The sequence below is a fragment of the Erythrolamprus reginae genome, chromosome 1 (assembly GCF_031021105.1).
Source record: "Erythrolamprus reginae isolate rEryReg1 chromosome 1, rEryReg1.hap1, whole genome shotgun sequence".
NCBI classification, from domain to species: Eukaryota; Metazoa; Chordata; class Lepidosauria; order Squamata; family Dipsadidae; genus Erythrolamprus; species Erythrolamprus reginae.
In genome coordinates, this window is record NC_091950.1 from 266,756,220 (window position 1) to 266,772,900 (window position 16,681).

At 42.0% G+C, this 16,681-nt stretch overlaps 1 protein-coding gene across 1 annotated transcript in view; it reads left to right on the top strand.

The window, feature by feature from the left end:
• The first annotated feature begins 1,405 nt into the window (after positions 1 to 1,405).
• The window catches only part of RNF144A (ring finger protein 144A), a 100,287-nt gene continuing 85,011 nt past the window's right edge, over positions 1,406 to 16,681 (top strand). Inside the window, exon 1 of the mRNA XM_070732950.1 lies at positions 1,406 to 1,885. Within this exon, the coding sequence (XP_070589051.1) occupies positions 1,696 to 1,885 (190 nt within the window). The 5' untranslated portion in view covers positions 1,406 to 1,695. The remainder of the gene's footprint in view (positions 1,886 to 16,681) is intronic.

Below are 16,681 nucleotides of genomic sequence, written 5' to 3' on the forward strand. Positions count from 1 at the left end.
GCTACTGGCAATCCGGAAGCCTCAGTGAGGCCTGTGGCCATGGAGGGTTGTGCGCATGCACAGGGGGGGAATTGCAGGGGTTGTGTCCATGCATGGGGTGAGAGGAGGGCACCCCTTTCGCACCTGAGCCGAAAAAGGTTTGCCATCACTGTATTATATGAAGGAGGCAATCCAAAGGAAGAGCTTCTGCCATAGTTATTTATTTGTTTGTTTGTTTAGTTGTTTGTTTAGTTATTTGTTTGCTTATTTATTTGTTTGATTTATATGCCAGCCCTTTCCGAGGATGTGGGGTGGAGAGTCTCTTGACACCCTCTGCAGTATCCATTAATCACACAGTGGCCAATTTCAAATGCCCACATTGAAGGGTGACTTTGAAGACTAATAATAATGAATCTGAAAGTTAGTTATAAAACTAAGTAGGATACACTCAGATGGTACCGTTCAAAAGCATTCCTCCAGCCTTTAAGTGGGCAAGAATGTAAATTGCCCTGATCTGAGAGTTTTCATTTATCTCAGTCACAAGCAACAACTGTGGGGATATGGGGCAATTTAGAGAAAATGACGGAAGAGTGTTAAATTTTACAGTGTCAGCCTATGCCTTGTCTTTTAGTATTTGTCCATTTTAGGTTACAACTGAATACTCTGGTTAATCATTGGGACAGTCTGGATTAGAAAAAAAGGAAGAGAGAAGTGTTAGAAAAGTACAGGAAAATAAGCTATCCACCCTTTTCTTTACATTTCCCAATAAAAATTCTCTTAAAATCCCATGGCTGAGAGTGGGTCAGGCTGTTTTCCAAATCACCAGAAGGCCACATGAGGAATAACAGATGGAAGCTGGCCAAAGAGAGATTCAATCTGGAAATAAGGAGGAACTTTCTGACAGTGAGAGCAATAAAACAAGTGGAACAGCTTGCCTACCGAGATTGTGAGCGGACATTGTGAGCACTCCGACAGTTGTGACTTTCAAAGGGTGACTGGACTGCCATTTGTCTGAAATAGTGTAGGGACTCCCGCTTGAGGGGTAGAGTGTTGGACTAGATGACCTACAAGGTCCCTTCCAACTCCAATAATAATCTAATCTAATCCCCGGTATAGTCTTCTGCTTGAGCAGGGGGCTGGACTACAAGACTCTGAGGCTCCTTCCAGCTCTATTCTGACTGATTTCGGATTGCTAGCTACTCAGAGGTGCCCGCAAAAGCGAGTCGATCATCAATTGCCCACCTTCCCGAAGGCCGAAGTTGCGCAAATAGCGATCCGAATTTGAGATTTGCCTGAGGGGAAGGCTCTGGCCTTTTTATGTCTTGCGCCCCGCGAGCCAGCAGGGGGCGCGCGGGGCGGCTAGTGGGCTGTGGAGAACATCCGCGGCGCACCCAATTTAGCGGTCGCTTCAAAGCAGCCCCGCTCCGGCTTGCAAAGCCACAGAAAGCTTAATGGCGCCCTTGTGCTCAGATTAGCTATTCCCTTTTCCCTCCTCCCTCCCTCCCTCCTCGCTCCCCCCCCCCATCCTTCTTCCTTCCTCAAGGGACAGAAGGATAAGGGGGGCGAACAAGGGCGAGCAGAAAGCGGCGAAGGAAAGCGCGCCGAACCACCCTCGGGCGGGCAATCCAAGCCAGCGGCGGCAGAATGCGCGAGGCGCCCACACCCCGGCCAGGCTGCTCGCGCCCCTGAGGAGCGGGCGGCACCGGCGCGTGGTCCATGCAAGCCCCGGCGGGAGCTGCAGAGCCCAGGAGGCGCCCGCTCAGCAGAAGCGGCCGAGGCGGCGGGCTTTTCTCTTTCCGAGGACGGCGGCGGCGGCAGCAGCAGCAGCAGCAAGAGGAGAAGAAGGCTGAGGCGTCGCCCTCGTTGGAGCTCCTGACGGGCGGCATCCCACGGGCGCTTCCTCTGGGTAGGCCGCCCTTCTCTTAACCGGCGCGGCGGCTTGGAGGGTTTTGCGCGGCCGGCGGTGAGATGGAGCGTTCGCGCTCTAGGCGAGCATTGCTCGGCTCTCACCCGTTGAACGGGCTCGCGTCTTACAAATGTCGTCCGTAAACATGATGTAGCTGGAGGCTTAGTAGTAAGGGGAGCCCCGGTAACCTGGACCCCCTTATTGTAGGCGGTGGTGAAGTTTTGCCCAGTCCTTTTATTTTTGTTAGCTTGATGGAGAACGGCATCCTTCCCGAAGGGCCTTACTGGCGCTTGTCAGCAGCCTTTTTAACAGATTAACAAGAGTTGGAAGGGACCTTGCAGGTCATCTAGTCCAGTGTTTCCCAACCTTGGCCACTTGAAGATATTTGGACTTCAACTCCCAGAATTCCCCAGCCAGCGAATGCTGGCTGGGGAATTCTGGGAGTTGAAGTCCAGATATCTTCAAGTGGCCAAGGTTGGGAAACACTGATCTAGTCCAAGCCCACTGCCCAAAATGGAGACCCTGCATTTGCCTCTAATTAGGATAGAACTCACAACCTCCTGAGAGCCCCCCCTCTCTTTGAGCCTTGTCGATTTATGAAGGGAAATAATATAATGATGATGATGATGATGATGATGATGATGATGGACGGAGAGGTTGGAGAAGGAAGGGCTGAGAAAGTTAAAGAAAGAAGGGTGAGGAGTGGAGGAAAGAAGAAGGTTGAGTGAATAGAAAATGGAAGTTCAGACTGGCAAATATTGATAGTATTTGGATTGAAGTCAAAGTAAGATATTTTTAATGGGTTTTTTATTACTATGATTGGTTTATATGGATGTAATTATTTGATGTATGGTGGAGAAAAAAATAAAAAATAAAACTATAAAAAAAGATGGATGGGGGTGCTATGCTAACATTTGATGAATTCCTTGAGGTAAGCAAATTCTGTGGAATTCAGAGAGACTTGCACCCAAATTAGTGTCAATGTCGCAGATGGCCAGAATCGGCCTTTGGGATAGCTTGCACAGTTTGGGCCGCACTATTAATCAGAACTAAATAAATTAGTTATGAAAAAACTTTATCATAGAATGATGTGGTGCATCCATTCTTGCTCTGTATGCAGGCATGTACATGTATATGCTTAAAATTGGGGCTGGCATATCCATCGCTAAGCAATGTGGCCACAGAGAGACATCAGTTGTGATTTTGATTGCCGGCTTCTCCATTGTCTCTGCTTGTCACAAGTCAGCAATTGAAGTGTGCAAATGGCAGTTAGTGTGACTGTGGGATTTGCAACTGTCATAAATGTGTGCCAGCTGTGAAAGGCCTGAATCACAAGTAACTTTGGGGGCCCTGTGATGGTCGTAAATGTGAGGACTGGTTTTAAAGTTACTTTTTCAGCATTGCTGTAACTTACATGGTTACTAAACAGGAGAGTTTTTAAGTGAGAACTATTTGTATTAGCGAATATGTGCACCTAGATATTTTAATGCCATTTTGGACCTTTTTTTTCTTGCATTTAATGCATAATTCATTTGGCTTGCATAACTCCATTTGGCTGCCATCCTAAAATGTGGTGGGTTTTTTTTTATTAAACATTTTTCAACCCATTTCTAGAATGAGCAATGGAGGTGAGTACAGGCAACATGATGATGGAGCATACTACTGCCAGCATCTTATACCCTACTACTTTTCTTTAATTCCTGGACTTTTTTAGCAGCTCTTTGCTGGGAAGAATCAGCAAGCACAATCTCCTAACTTACCGTATCCCTCTCTACCCTTTTATGTAAGGAGAAAAAAAGATACTAGGTTTGATAAATCTTGGCTATGCTTGATTGTTTGGGGGAGAACTAATGGAATAGAGAGGGGAAAATATTTAATTAGCTTTCAAGACATTGAGATTAGAGTTATAATAGCAGGAAACCTCCCCTTGTAGATATTCTGACTTGCTAACCTTGATAATATTTTGTCATTTATGTTGTCTAGGGTTGTTAATATATCAAGAAAGCACCAAGTTGCAGAAGTACAATGTTCAACCTTACTTATATAAGCAATGTCTCAATATGCAGAAATAAGAAAAACCAAGTCCTTCCAGTTCATACTGATGGAGGAAATGGAAGTTTTTGACTTTTGTGGCTAAGATTGAGAAGCATTGCTCCAGATCCTCTGTCAGTATCCTTCACATTGATCATATTGGTGTACTATTCAGAGTTGTTGTTTAGGAGTAACTAGAGGCCCACAGTTCCTATTCCCCTGACCTCTGGTTAAAAGAGAGCTTGCAATGGGTGTGGACAGGTGGATGGATGGATGAAATAAAGGTGAACACGGAGCCTCGGGAATGTTCCTTCCCAGTAGAAACCTTCAGTTGCATTGGCTGAAGCAGCAGTCAGTTTCTGGCAAAGCAAGTTGAAGGGGTGGAGAAAAAAAATGACCAACCTACATGGCTATATAAGGAAGGATCCTTTAGTAAAAGCCATCTGGATTCATAAATGGATTCCACTATCAAAGTTTGATTTATGCCATGCCTCTTTAAAGAGGTGTGACTCTGGCTCTGTGAAATCATATGTGATTTGGGGTAATATTTTCCATCTCCCCCCCCCCTTCTTATAAATGCTTTTAAAAAATTCTGTGATGGTTAAGTTAGAATCTCTTCCCCTCCCACTTTTCCCTGTCAGTTATTTGAAGTAACTGGATGGTGATTGCCCAACTTCTAATCTGCTGGGGAAGTTAGTCCCTGCAATGATGGTTGAAGATGATGGAATTTGAACTTAGCCTTATCCCCCATGTTATTTATCATGGCACTTGAATAGAAATATTAGAGAGGATATAGAAATAAAAGATATGGAAATTTAAAAAAGAAAAGTATAAACTACAAACGTTCTCAGATGACTTGGTATTTATTTTGGAAGACCCACAAGAAACAGCCTAAATTAATTTTAAAAATTATGGGGAATATGGGGAAGTTAGCAGGATTAAAAATTAAATAAACAGAAAACTAAAATTTTAGTGGAAAACCTTAGTGATAATCAGAAAAAAGAGTCAATGAAGAGAATAGATATTCAGATTACAGTACTAAGAAAGTAAAGTACTTTGGAATTCAGTTGACCACAAAATGTGTAACTACTATTAAGGAAGATAATTACTGAAAATTGATGCAGCAAATTAAAATACATTTTGAAAAATTTGCAGCTATTGCTGATGGGAAGGAGAGCTACAATTAAAATGAATATATTGCCGAGAGTATTGTATCTATTTCAAATAATTCCGATAAAACTGGAAAAAATTACTTTGAGGAACTTAATAAAATAATACTACTTTTGGCAGGGGAAAAAAGTAAGGATTAGTTTAAAAATGTTGCAGGATTCAAGAAATAGAGGGGGCTTTTTACTATCTAATTGGGAATTGTACTATCAGGCAGCAGCATTAACATGGATGAAAGAATGGATTACATAGAGACATAAGGCTATTGACTCTGGAGGGACATGACCTATAACTGGGTTGGCATGCCTTTCTATGGTATGGGAAAAGCAGAATACAAGGTTACTTTCAAAGACATTATATAAGGAAATGCATTATTGTTAGAATGGGAGAAAATTAGAGAACAACATTATTTGACACCAGTTTGGCTTTCAACAATGGAAGCACTGATTCACCCAATGTTATTAACATGGGAAATATTGTGAGATATAAAGATCTTTTGAATGAAAAGAGGGAACTCAAAAAGAAACAAGAATTGAGTGATCAAGGGCATGGTATGGTATTCACAGGTGCAGGTATGTTCTAGATATGAGAAAGATGCTAAATTATATGGTTTTTTATAAAGAAGCAACGTAATTAGATAAGATATTAACAGGGACAGAAGAAAGTGATAAAAAAGCTGTACAGTGATCCCTCGAGTTTCGCGATCTCGATCTTCGCAAAACGCTATATCGCGATTTAAAAAAAATTAATTAAAAAAAAAAAACCACTTCCGGGTTTGGCTTCGGGAGTCAGCTGGGAAGCGGCGCGGCTGTTTTAAAAGGTCTCAGCCGGCCTGGGGGGTGCTGGGAAGCCCCCCAGGCTGGCTGCGACCTTTTTAAAACAGCCGCACCGCTTCCCAGCTGAGTCCTGAAGCCAAACGCCAAAGGTGAACTTCCGCGTTTGGCTTCAGGACTCAGCTGGGAAGCGGCGCGGCTGTTTTAAAAGGTTGCAGCCGGCCTGGGAGGCTTCCCAGCACCCCCCCGAACCCCCAACCTGGGTCTTCCCGGCCGCCCACGCAAAGGGGAAACCCAGGCTCCTCGCTGATGTCCGCCGCTCGCCCGCCCACCAGCATGAGGGGGAAGACCCAGGGAAGGTTCCTTCGGCCGCCCAGCAGCTGATCTGCTCGGTAGCGCAGCAGCAGCGAGGAGCCGAATCGGGGTTTCCCCTTTGCGTGGGCGGCGGGGAACGCAAACTCCACCATCTACGCATGCGCGGCCATAGAAAAAAGGGCGCGCATGCGCAGATGGTGTTTTTACTTCTGCAACCCTACATCGCGAAAAATCGATTATCGCGAGGGGTCTTGGAACGGAACCCTCGCGAGAATAGAGGGATCACTGTATAACTTACTCATTGGCTGTTGGAAGATGAACAAGTGAAGGAGACAATTATATCATAGGCAAAAAACTTTGGTTATACAATAGAATTAGATGAGTGGCAAAGGTTGTGGGATAGAAATGATAAATTAATGTCAACTGCATACAAATAAAATTTGTATAAGATGTTTATAGATGGCACCTGGCACCGGCGAGGTTGGCAAAGATGTTTAAAGATAAACCAGCTAAATGTTGGAAACGATAAAAGATACCTGGATCGTATCACCATGTGTGGTGGACATGTGTAGTGGCAAAAAAAAGTGGACAAAAATACAAATATGGTTGGAAAAGATGATAAAGCAGCACATAGATTTAAAATCAGAAATATTTTTGTGGGGGATTTTGCCTGAAACATATAGTAAAGGAAATCAATATTTAATTGTACATGTATTAACTGCAGTGACTGTGTTTCCATGAAAATAAGTCCATGTCTTATATATTTTTTTTGTAATAATTGTTTGGCCTTCTTGCCATGCAATGAAAAATCCGATTGGGCTTATTATCAGAGGATGTCCTATTTTGGGGGAAACGGTACAATTGTATTTGCACAAAATTGGAAAACTGGTAAGATTCCTATGGATGAGAATTTGATTAGAAAAATATTAGAATGTGCAGAAATGAATAGATTAAGGCTTGCTGTAATGGAGAAAGAACAAACTGAATATCTGTATGACATGGGAGCTATTTTATGCATGGTTGGAGAATAAAAATAGAACTGAGAAATAAATGGAGATCGGTGAAATAAAGAACATATGTTAACATAGAAATGAAAACAATATGATTATTATCAATATGATTGTTAAGGTTATTATATTTAATATAATATATTTTCAGTAGAAGATACAGTAAGAGGGAGAAATGAATAGAGTTATAACTTTGATTACTATTACTGTAAGATTAGAGAATTATTACCAATGTAATGAATACTATAAATCTTGACTGTAATAACACAGAGGCATTTGTACCAAGACAACACATTATTTAATGCAGTGGTTCTCAACCTTTCTAATGCCGCGGCCCCTTAATACGGTTCCTCATATTGTGGTGACTCCCAACCATAAGTCTAGTGCCAATTCTCCCAACAGAACTTTAAGCTGATTGGCAGGAAGTTCAGAGGGACATCCCCACTGTAAACTCCTGATTGGTTGGATTGTAAAAATATGTTCCAAGGCGCCAGAATAGAAGCTTTAGTTCCTAACAGCATGGGAAATTTATCTTCTCCTATGGTCTTAGGTGAACTCTGTGAAACAGTTGTTCGACCTCCCAAAGGAGTCCCAACCTCCAGATTGAGAACCACCGATTTAATGGAAGATGATATGTTCAAGTTAAAGAATAAAAAAAACTTATTAAAAAAAGAACTTAAACTTATCTAGAAAGAATCTTGGGAGGGACTATATACTACATCCTGCTCCTTTCCAGGGGTTTAAATATGTGGCAGTGCCTTAAAAATGCTTGAAAACCTTGGGTTCTCTAATGCAAACATTAAGTAATCTCTAGTCTCTCTAATTCTTCAGCATCAATAGACCCATGCATATTTTAAAAGCAGCTTTGCTGAAACAGCTTGCAGAAACCCACTCAAATCAAGCAAGGAGACATTCATGGTTGGCTGCAGGGAAACTGGAAGAAAATAGTTAAGAAGGGAACATGAAAAAAAAATCCATCTTCAGTTATGCTTTGATGGTATCAGTGCTGAGCCTGCAGATTTGGTTATGTAGGTTTCTTCATATGAAATGTTCAGTGGTAAGAATCACAAGACCAAATTTGAAAGACAAAAGTATGTTTTAAATGGCACTTGGAACTGACAGGCTGTGATTTAAATGAGGTTGAGTATGCTAACTGTATGCTGGAGCAAAGTCTACATATTACTTCATGTTTGAACTACATGAGACTTGGAGGCTTAATGTCTGAGTAGCTGTGCTTGGTAAATTAGGCATCAACCTTAAACAAACTTTCTTGAGGATCAATCTCATAGAAATGAAAGAGACATGTTACTAAGGAAACTGGCATAATGTTGTACTGTTAGTTGAATGGCTTATCCTGAAGAACATATCCTTTGCTTTTAAATGTTTTCTTCATTGGGCGAAATATAACAACAACATCAATATATAAAAACAAACACACAGCAACCATATTAAGAATAAAAATAATACCACAGTGATACTACAATAATACACATGTGTGCATACATATAATAAACTATGGTTAAAATGAACTAAATGTAAACCATTCTTTAAACGATCCATATAATACTGTATTAATATAGAACAACCTCAGACCTTTAGTACATTGTTAAAACTAGGCCACATTGTTTCTATGTTTACAATATAAAGACCTTTCAGGAATCCACAAACCACCTAAGACAGGGTGTATGAAAGCTCTTTTAGATGTTGCTCTGCATTTGTCAATATTACTGCAATATTACTCCTTGCACTAGCAAAATCAAACCCATTGTCTGAAAGGCTGGTGGTTTTCCCTCCTAATCGCTGTCTATACTGTCTAGGCTTGCTTTGGGTACAGCATTAGTGCTGCCCCTATCTATTTTCCTAGGTATGTCTCTATCTGATGTCATCTCTTCCAACTCTAACCCTCACTGTATGTATTTCACCCTTAAAAAGAAGATGGGGAATAATAAAAGGGAAATTCTTTAGCACAATCACTTACTGGCCTTGTAGCATTGAAAAGCACCCGATTATGAAAACCAAACCCTTCTCCATTGTGGGAGGAGCCAGCAGGATGGTTTGTCCTCACCCGTCAGCAATGAAGACTGAATCTATTTGAATATCTCTGGATCCGCCCCGGTATCCCAGTTCTGGCATCAGACCAGAATATCTCCGGGACTGCCTTCTGCCGCATGAATCCCAGCCACCGGTTAGGTCCCACAGAGTTTGCCTTCTCCGGGTCCCATCAACAAAACAATATCATCTGGTGGGACCCAGGGGAAGAGCCTTCTCCGTGGTGGCCCCAACCCTCTGGAATCAACTCCCCCCGAAGATTAGGATTGCCCCCATCCTCCTTGCCTTTCACAAACTCCTTAAAACCCACCTCTGTCGCCAGGCATGGGGAAATTGATTCCCCTGGGCCGTTTCCGCTTTAGTTTGTATGAGATGTATGATTGTTTTTTATATTAAGGGTTTTAAATTGTTTTAACCATTGGATTTGTACTGTTTTGTTGTTGTGAGCCGCTCCGAGTCTCCGGAGAGGGGCGGCATACAAATCTAATAAATAAGTAAGTAAGTAAGTAAGTAAGTAAGTAAGTAAGTAAGTAAATAATAATAATAATAATAATAATAATAATAATAATAATAATAATAATAATAATAATAATAATCGATGCAGCAGCCTTGAGCTCAGTCTGCCACAGGTAGGAAGGGCCATCGGCCCCCTCGCGGACGCCAGTTAACAGGCCGTGTTCAGGAACATCAGCTGTTTTTCAGACAGTAAAACCGCAAATCTTTCCGATCACTGCGCCAAGCTTTGCGCTCAGATGCTTCGACTGTAACATGAGATCAATATCACAAGGAATAAAGAGAATCAAACTTCATTTAAAGCAAGAAACAAAAAGGGAAAGGGAGAATGTGGTGACTTATTTTTTAACTTTTAAGTAGTTGGATGTGGCAGAGAGGATAAGAATACAGAATGGTTCAAAACACAGACATCTGAAAACAATATCCAATTAAAAAGAACATACAGGAGAACATAAAACTCTTAGTAGTTCAAAGGATGGTAGATCTGCCATTAATATAAAAGCAACTCTGACACAAAAAGATGCCAGGTTGCATAAAAAGATAGCTTGTAAATGATCTATGGGAAGGAACATGGTAAAAAGCAACATTATGCATTATTTCTACTCATCTTAAAATGTTACCTGTGCTGTGGGAAGACCTCATGCCTTCAAGTAGGATTCCTACTTACTTTCATGAGCATTTCCCCCCAAACTTCTCTATCCAGTTTTTTTTTTACTTACTGACTCTTTATTTTTAACAGAGACTAAAGAGATGATGATGTTGATGATGATGATGATAGAAACTAAAGAGATGATGATGAAGAAGATGATGAATTGGATTCATATGCTGCCCCTCTCCGAGGACTCGGGGAGGCTTACAACATATAAAAGACAATAAAAACTTCTGAAATCCAATTACATTTAAAACTAATTGGTCTAAACCCCAAGTACAGTACATTTAAAAATCAGTCACTCCCATTTAAACAACAATCATTCATTTCATTCATCAGCCAGGGGGCAAGCAGTTAATAGCCCCAAGCCTGGCAGCACAGATGAGTCTTTAGATTCTTGAGGAAGGTGAGGAGGGTAGGGGTGGTACGAATCTCGGGGGGGGGGAGCTGGTTCCAGAAAGCTGGGGCCCCCACAGAGAAGGCCTTTCCCCTAGGTCCCACCAAGCAACATTGTCTAGTTGACGAGACCTGGAGAAGGCCAGCTCTGTGGGACCTAACCAGTCGTTGAGATTCAGGTCCCGTAGGTAATCTGGTCTGATGCAATGTGGGGCCTTATAGGTCATAACCAACACTTTGAATTGCGTTCAGAAACCAGTTGTGCTGGATTCCTTTTCCCAACTTCAGCATATAGCTTCTGGTTCCTTTTCTCCTGGGATTCTCCACTGGTCTTTTCAAAGGCATTTTTTTTTTTGTCTTTAGCAGAAAGTTCCTGACTTTGCATGGAAATGGTGGAAGGTCTTAAGCATAAAACGTATCAGGAAAGACTTAATGAACTGAATCTGTATAGTCTGGAGGACAGAAGGAAAAGGGGGGACATGATCGAAACATTTAAATATGTTAAAGGGTTAAATAAGGTCCAGGAGGGAAGTGTTTTTAATAGGAAAGTGAACACAAGAACAAGGGGACACAATCTGAAGTTAGTTGGGGGAAAGATCAAAAGCAACATGAGAAAACATTATTTTACTGAAAGAGTAGTAGATCCTTGGAACAAACTTCCAGCAGACGTGGTTGGTAAATCCACAGTAACTGAATTTAAACATGCCTGGGATAAACATACATCCATCCTAAGATAAAATACAGGAAATAGTATAAGGGCAGACTAGATGGACCATGAGGTCTTTTTCTGCCGTCAGTCTTCTATGTTTCTATGAAAGTTCCAGCACAGCAGTCTGTTCCTTATGCTAATGTAGATTCTGAATCCCTGATCCGTGGATCGTTTCCGGTCCGCAGCATGCAAGCAAACTGGTCCACAGGAGCAAGTGGAGCTGCATCTGCAGGATGCAGGCAGCACACAAAACCACACTCCCTCCGGTGCACGGAAAACTTTTTCTCCATGGAACCCATCCTTGTTGCCCAACAGGTTGGGGGCCACTGTCTTAGATTAATGAAAGTGAAATTCAGAAATGTGTTTGGTTGGTAGTTGTGGCATGACTGCTTACCATCTAATTCACCACCCTCCATTTGGGTCTTTTTTTCATCTTGTTTTATATACAGCTTGCATTTAACCAATGTTTTGGGTTACTTGAAGCTGTCCCCCCCCCAAAAAAAAACCCCTCCCTGCTTTTATTATAACTCTTTTTTTTAATCTAACTTTTATCTTTATGATTCTCCCATTTGGAGTTTGGAGCCCTAATGTTCTTTAAAAATTATTCCTCCACTTCTCCGCTGTTCTCTTAGTAGCACTAAGTCACCGGCTTATTATCCTAGGAACCATTTTCCCTCTTTGCTGCTCAAAGTAGTTAGATTTCTTTTCCTTTTCCTTTGTTGCAAATGTGAAGGTGCACTGCTGGAAATATTTACGGCACAATAGAGCTAAATCTCTGCAAGAAGCTAAATCTCTGCAAGAAGGAAACTACAGAGAATTGCTTGGGCTACAAAGATTAATACAGTTACTCTGAAAAATATTGAGATATTTATATATTGCAGTGTGGGAGATGAAACAATTCTTAGATACAAGACATCCTGTAATCTGATAGAAGAACATCCAGTCCTTTTTGGCAGATTCTTTTGCTTTTAAAAGCTGCCTGAAAAGCAGCCTTTTTTTTTTTTTTTAACAGTTTCAGACTTGGGAGTAAACTTATGGATGAAGCTCTATCTGCTTCATTTCTGCATGCCAGGTAGGCGGTGAGGGTGGCACAGGAGTCTGCCAGGAAATAAAGTTAGCAATCTTAGTTTGAAAAAAAAAACCAAACACCACCCAATAATTGCTCTTCACATGACTGCTGATTCACTAACTATTTATAGTGTATAGTTTATCCCTTCCCCCTTTTTTATTTCAAAGTGGGACTGTGGGCTTGGTAAATTATATCTTCAGATTTAGTGCACTAACCCACAAATGCACACTTTGTACTTTTGAATGGCAAGAGGCCCTCACATCCTCAAGTATGTGTCTCCATAATGAAGTTCCATGTTGGGGCCACATCTGGCCATCTAATTACTGTATATTGAAATTGCTGACATAAAATGTTGAGAATTGTGAATTGGAGTAAAAAACAAAAAGCAAACGAACCTCATATGGCAAATTGTATGATAAGCTGTTCACTGCAAATATCTAGCACTCTTTCTCTGCAAATTACACCACAAGCCAATGAGGAACGGAGGAATGAGTAAGAAAAATGTACAGCTTCATTTTAAATCTTAGATTAGTTAATTAGGGATCGTAGTGTTGCTTTTTTACATACAGTAGAACCCCGACTTACGAGACTAATTGGTTCCGGAAGGAGGCTCGTAAGTCGGAACGCTCGTATGACGAAACATTGTTTCCCATAGGAAACAATGTAGTCAATTAATCCGTGCAACAACAAAAAAAACCGCTGCCGACGAACGCGGAAGTTAGCGTTCAGAGACAGCTGCGAAGCAGCGCGCCTGTTTTAAAACGTGGCAGCCGGCCTGGGGGGCTCGGGGGCTTCCCCCCGAGCCCCCCAGGCCGGCTGCCACATTTTAAAACACGCGCGCTGCTTCGCAGCTGTCTGCTGAATCCGAACGCGGAAGTTAGCGTTCCGGATTCAGCAGAGAGCTGCGAAGCGGCGCGTGTGTTTTAAAAGGTTGCAGCCGGCCTGGGGGGCTTGCCAGCACCCCCCCGAGCCCCCAGGCCGGCTGCAACCTTTTAAAACACGCGGGATACGAGCGCCAAGGAGCTGTCTCCTGAAGCCGAAAGCGGAAGTTAGTGAGCTCGGGAGGCGAACAAAAATGTCGCTCCCCTCCCAGCTCTTATCTCGAGTAGCTCGTAAGTAGAGCTGCTCGTATGTCGAGGTTCCACTGTACTGTGCTGATCCCACATACACACCCCAATGGGAGAGGAGAAAGAGATTGCTACTTCTTGAAAGAAGCAGAGCAAGTTTAGGGCAGGTTCATGTGACTCTTGAAAATATCCAGTGAAAATATCATCCAACACTGGTCTCATTTTAATATTTTTTTGCAACTATTGGCCAGTGGTGTCTGGAGTATCTCATTAAAAAGAGAATACTTTGCCATAATAATTGCTAGGCTCCAGGTGTATTCAGATACAGGGGTGGGTTCTAACTTATTTCACTGCCGGTTCATCCCCACCTGCACTGCATGGGTGCACCTGGGAGTACATGCATTTCATGTGCATGCACATGCATTTTGTATGTATGTACATGTGCTTTGCATGCACGCACATGTGCATTGGCAAAAAATAACACCCCCCCCAAAAAAACCTTGAAAACAAGATAGCGACACATGCACCATGCCAGAAACTCAGCTTCTCCGCATGCACAGAAGAAAAAATGGGGAAAAAATCCCCTCCCCAAAAATTGGGGAAACAAATCATTCTTTTTTAAGCCTCTGTGGGGCCTCTCTAGGAATCTCCTGGGAGGAAACAGGGCTGGAAAAGGCGGGGAGAAGCCTCTGTGGGGCCTCTCTAGGAATCTCCTGGGAGGAAATAGGGGCTCCACTCTCCCGTGGTTTCCCCAATCAAATACATTACTTGTTTTTACATTGATTCCTATGGGAAAAATTGCTTCTTTTTACAAACTTTTCTACTTAAGAACCTGGTCACAGAACAAATTAAGTTCATAAGTAGAGGTACCACTGTACTAAAAATCTATAAAACAGTTTAAAAACACTTAAAACAGTGAAACTCATGCATACCATTTATGGCCAGATCTCGATGGTTACCATCATCGGTGGTAGTAACTTATAGCTGTCTCTGTTAGTTATGCAAACCAAGGTGTAAGAATTCCCTGTGTGTGGCAGTGTGTTGAAATGCTGAGAAATCTAATTCGCAGGCTAAGCTTGCAGATAGCTTCCTTCTTCCTTTGAGTTCTGAAGAGGGAAATTTGTTTGAGGTTCGTGTTGTACCTTTAAAAAAAAAAAATAGCAACTGATTATCCATTTGTCTCAGATTGCTCTATATGAGCTGAATTCAATTCCGTGTGATATAAAACAGCCATCTATCTTTGTTTCGGCTATCTATGCTTCCAGATTGATTATTATGTGTGAAGGCCAGACTCTGCAACTCAGGAGGGAGAGCAGATTTATGCTTCTGAATACACTGATGTACTGTTTTACTAATGCTGCTGTATTGTTCCAAGAGGAATAAATTTTGTATCTTCTGGCGGCTTTGGGCTTTTTCCTTTACAAGGGAATACTTTGAAGTACCTTTTCAAAACATACTTAGCACCACCATGTATGTAAGATGTTCTTGGATGGCCCTAAAATGAATCCTTCCAAAAGTATTCCTTGTCAGATCCTACAATACAGAAAACTGTAGTATAATTCTCAATATTTTTTTAAAATAGGAATACTGTGTTCTCTCTCGATTTTTGCGGGGGATACGTTCTGAGACCGCCCATGAAAGTCGAATTTCCGCAAAGTAGAGATGCGGACGTAAATACACCATTTTTGGCTATGGACAGTATCACAAGCCTTTCCTTAACACTTTAAACCTCTAAATTACCATTTTCCATTCCCTTAACAACCATTTACTCACCATTATTACTGGTACTCACCATTGAATAAGATACTTAGTGATCCTGATACAGTGGAACCCCGACATAAGAGCTGCTCTACTTACGAGCAACTCGAGATAAGAGCTGGGAGGGGAGAGATATTTTTGTTCTACTTACAAGCCCAAATTCGAGATACGAGCGCCAAGGAGCTGTCTCCTGAAGCCGAACGCTAACTTCCACGTTCGGCTTCAGGAGACAGCTGCGAAGCGGCGCACGTGTTTTAAAAGGTTGCAGCCGGCCTGGGGGGCTCGTGGGGTGCTTGCAGCCGGCCTGGGGGGCTTGCCAGCACCCCCCCGAGCCCCCCAGGCCGGCTGCAACCTTTTAAAACACGCGCGCGGCTTCGCAGCTGTCTCCTGAAGCTGAACGCGGAAGTTAGCTCTTTTTCTTTCTCTCTTTTACCTTCCCTTCCTCTATTTCTTCTTTTCTTTCTCCTTCCCACCTTCTTCCCTCCCTCCCTCCCTCCACTCATTCCTCTCTTACTCTCCCCTTTCATAAGTTTCCTTGCTTCCTTCCTCTGTTCCTGTCCCTTCCCTCTTTCCTTCCTTCCTTCCCACCCTCCGTCCATTCATTCACCTATTCCTCTCTTGATCGCTTAAAGCCGGTCCCTGGTGCAAAAAGGGTTGGGGACCTCTGTCCTACAGGATTGGGTGGCAGAGAAGTTGAACATATGTAAATTTAAAAGTTTAAGAAAGTTTACAAGTTAAGTGAAAGAAACTTCATTATTCATTTATATGTACATGTACATTTCTTCATTAAAAACTTGTCTTTCTGCATAATTTAGACTAACTTTGTGAGTTTTTTGAGGGCTGGAACCAATTAAAATTATTTACATTAATTCCTATGGGGAAAAGTCGTTCGAGATAAGAGCTGCTCGACTTAAGAGCCCAGGTCCGGAACGAATTAAACTCGTATCTCGAGGTACCACTGTATTTATAAACATAATTATTTATTAACAATAAATTTTTTTTTGTTATTTATTTGCAAAAATTATTAGTTTAGCGATGATGTATGGCGTCATCAGGCAGGAAAAAGTGTAGTATAGAAAAAAACCTGTGAAGTATTTTTTAATTAATATTTTTTGAAAAACCGTGGTATAGGCTATCCGCGAAGTTTGAACCCGCGAAAATCGAGGGAACACTCTATAGTATAAACAGCCTTTTTTTCCTATTTAGGTTCTTAGGTGCGGTTTATCCTGGACATCTTTAGACAAGTAGAACCACAAATGGTATCACTGTACTATTAAACATCACTAATTTTTG